Below are 2873 nucleotides of genomic sequence, written 5' to 3'. Positions count from 1 at the left end.
CTGTAGGAGGGGGACAACTGATAGGTGTCAATTAGATGTCAATAGGTGTTAATTAGGTGTCAACGATAGCCGTGTGATGTGAGTATCAGTCACATGGAGGCAGTGCTTAAAAGCCTGAATTTTGCCTGAAACTCTCAGACTGAAGAAGTCTCTTGAAGAGACGAAACGTTTCATTAGAGAAGAACCCGTCCAGAGGACCTATACAATTTTTTTCTTTTTGATTTTTTACCTGGATTACTGAAATGCATCAGGACATGCTTGAAGCTATGTTTCTGTGACAGCACTGTGGCATTTCTTTTGCAGTTTTAATGTACACCTTGTCATATTTCATTGCGTGTAAATAACTGTCATTTTAACAACGTCTTTATTATCCAACATGTTTAAGTTCAGCAACCACTGCATGTTTGTAAAACCAGAAACAATAATCCAAACAATAATCCCACACATTCAGACTGTAGGTTTGTAACGCTTATTTTGCAAGAGATTCATCTGAAACACACACAACATATTTATTACTAAACCTTATTTAATCGACATTGCACTTTTATGCTCGGCTTCTTTCATAGCCCTTTAGCCGATTAGCATTAGCTTACCCTCAATCGTTGTCTAGATGGTATCTTGTCTTCAGCGTCATACTGCTTTAGAACTTTTCACACTCTTCTGTACTTCTCCGGAGTGTTTTGCCTCTCTGCCTGCAGTCTTTTCCTGGTCAGTTCTTTTTGGATTCTAGCAAAAAGCCACTATGTCATCCTTGTTGTGATCGGGGTCGTCTTCTACGACGTTTAATGGTGGCTGGCAAATAGCTTAATGGAGCTTTACTGCCACCAGCTGGTAAAATCATGTAGTGTCAATTTTCAGACTCTGGGACCGCCTAGAACCCACCCCCCCACTAGAGCTGTTACTGAAGTTCAATGGAAAACCACCCAAACTGTTCTGAACGGAGCTGACCCAAGTCAAACCGTGCTGCAGAGGCACTAGTGGAAAAGTGGCATGAGGTTACAGTTCGCACAGACTCACCAAAACTGGACAATAGAAGATTGGAAAACCGTTGCCTGTGTGATGAGTCTGGATTTCTGCTGCAACATTCAGATAGTAGGGTCAGAATTTGGTGTCAACAACATGAAAGCAGGGATCCATCCTGCCTTGTATTAACGGTTCAGGCTGGTGGTGCAATGGTGTGGGGGATATTTTCCTGGCACACTTTGGGCCTATTAGTACCAATTGAACATTGTGACAACACCACAGCCTACCTGAGTATTGTTGCTGACCATGTCCATCCCTTTATGACCTCAGTGTACCATCTTCTGACCATGTCCATCCCTTTATGATCACAGTGTACCATCTTCTGACCATGTCCGTCCCTTTATGACCACAGTGTACCATCTTCTGACCATGTCCTCCCCTTTATGATCACAGTGTACCATCTTCTGACCATGTCCGTCCCTTTATGACCACAGTGTACCATCTTCTGACCATGTTCATCCCTTTATGACCACAGTGTACCGTCTTCTGATGGCTACTTCCTGCAGGATAATTAGTGTTTTTAAAACCGTGACTTTTTCATATCACGGTAATGCCTAATGTGTACGCTAATGAAGATGCTGTGAATGTGTTAATAATAATACATGTTTTAGAAAGAAATGTACCGGAGGTTGTGGCGCGTTGCACAAGGTGAGGACTGACGTGTTGGCTTCCGTGTCAGCTCAGAGTTGCTCTCGTAGGATAATGTACAGATGTATATTAAATTATTACATGTCATGATTCTTATGTAGAGGAGAGTGGTTATATTGCCAACAGGTTTCATAATATTTTTTATATCCTTTCATTCTGTTTGAATTTGACATTTTATTGTATCTTAGCTTCATTTACTCTCCTGAGCTTGTTTGTTGTTAATGTTCATATTTAATTTTACACCAAAGTTATCTATACATTTTATATAAATGAATCTTTTAAAACTGAATGTTTGTCCTTTGTCTCCCCCACAGTGTACAACAGTGGGGCTGCAAGCTCCACGCTGGTGCTGAGACACGATGAAGAGGTTCAGGCGACATGGCCATGAGTCCCATAGGGATCGCCTGAAACAGGAGCTTTTCCAGTTCAGCAAGGCAGGTTGACTACCACACCTCACATAGCTCTCTACACAAAGCCATGTGTTCACACTGGAACCAGTCCTCTGAGACCTAGACCAGATCAATCTTGGATATGAGTCTGTCAGAATCAACCTGGGGATACCAGGTTGATCCTGATTTCTGTTTTTCACTCGGTGACAAGTCAAACACGCTGCGGTTTGTTGCTTAGGTATTCTCCCCTTTTTAGTATTTTTTTTCCCTAAAAATGGGATTTTTTTTGTCTAAACATTTGATGTGTGCATTATGTTACATGGGTTCATGAGATTTGCAAATCATTGGATTCACTTTTTTATGTTAATGTCCCAGTTGTTATGGAATTGAGCTGAGGTAATAAATTAAATACTGCAGATTAATAAAGTTTAACATTGATAAACGTTTTTAAATAATTCAAATTTAATTCAATTCCAAAAGACTTTATTGATCCCAGAAGGAAATTAGATGTTGTAGTAACTCATTTAAGTAAAGAGTTCTTGTAGATGGGGATGGCTGTAGGCAGAAAAGATCTTCTGCAGCGTCAACAAGATTGAAGAATGTCCTGATGCATCTCAGTAATCCAGGTAAAAAATCAAAAGGAAAAAAATTGTATAGGTCCTCTGGACGGGTTCTTCTCTAATGAAACGTTTCGTCTCTCCTCCAAGAGACTTCTTCAGTCAGAGTTTCAGGCAAAATTCAGGCTTTTAAAAGAGAGCCTTGATGTCCTTTTCAGGGGTGCCACCGAGCCACTGGTTCAGATATGTTGATGAC

General features: G+C 40.7%; 1 protein-coding gene across 1 annotated transcript in view; it reads left to right on the top strand.

Annotated features, from left to right (window-relative positions):
- llgl2 (LLGL scribble cell polarity complex component 2) overlaps window positions 1-2873 on the top strand; it is a gene marked incomplete in the record, with an annotated part of 122361 nt that overhangs the window by 36494 nt on the left and 82994 nt on the right. The window contains 1 exon segment of the mRNA XM_014010453.1: window positions 1986-2105. Coding sequence (XP_013865907.1) covers window positions 2031-2105 — 75 coding nt within the window.

The sequence above is a fragment of the Austrofundulus limnaeus genome, unplaced genomic scaffold (assembly GCF_001266775.1).
Source record: "Austrofundulus limnaeus strain Quisiro unplaced genomic scaffold, Austrofundulus_limnaeus-1.0 Scaffold69, whole genome shotgun sequence".
NCBI classification, from domain to species: domain Eukaryota; kingdom Metazoa; phylum Chordata; class Actinopteri; order Cyprinodontiformes; family Rivulidae; genus Austrofundulus; species Austrofundulus limnaeus.
The sequence above is the reverse complement of the archived record's forward strand: the minus strand, read 5'-3'. Positions and strand labels throughout refer to the sequence as shown.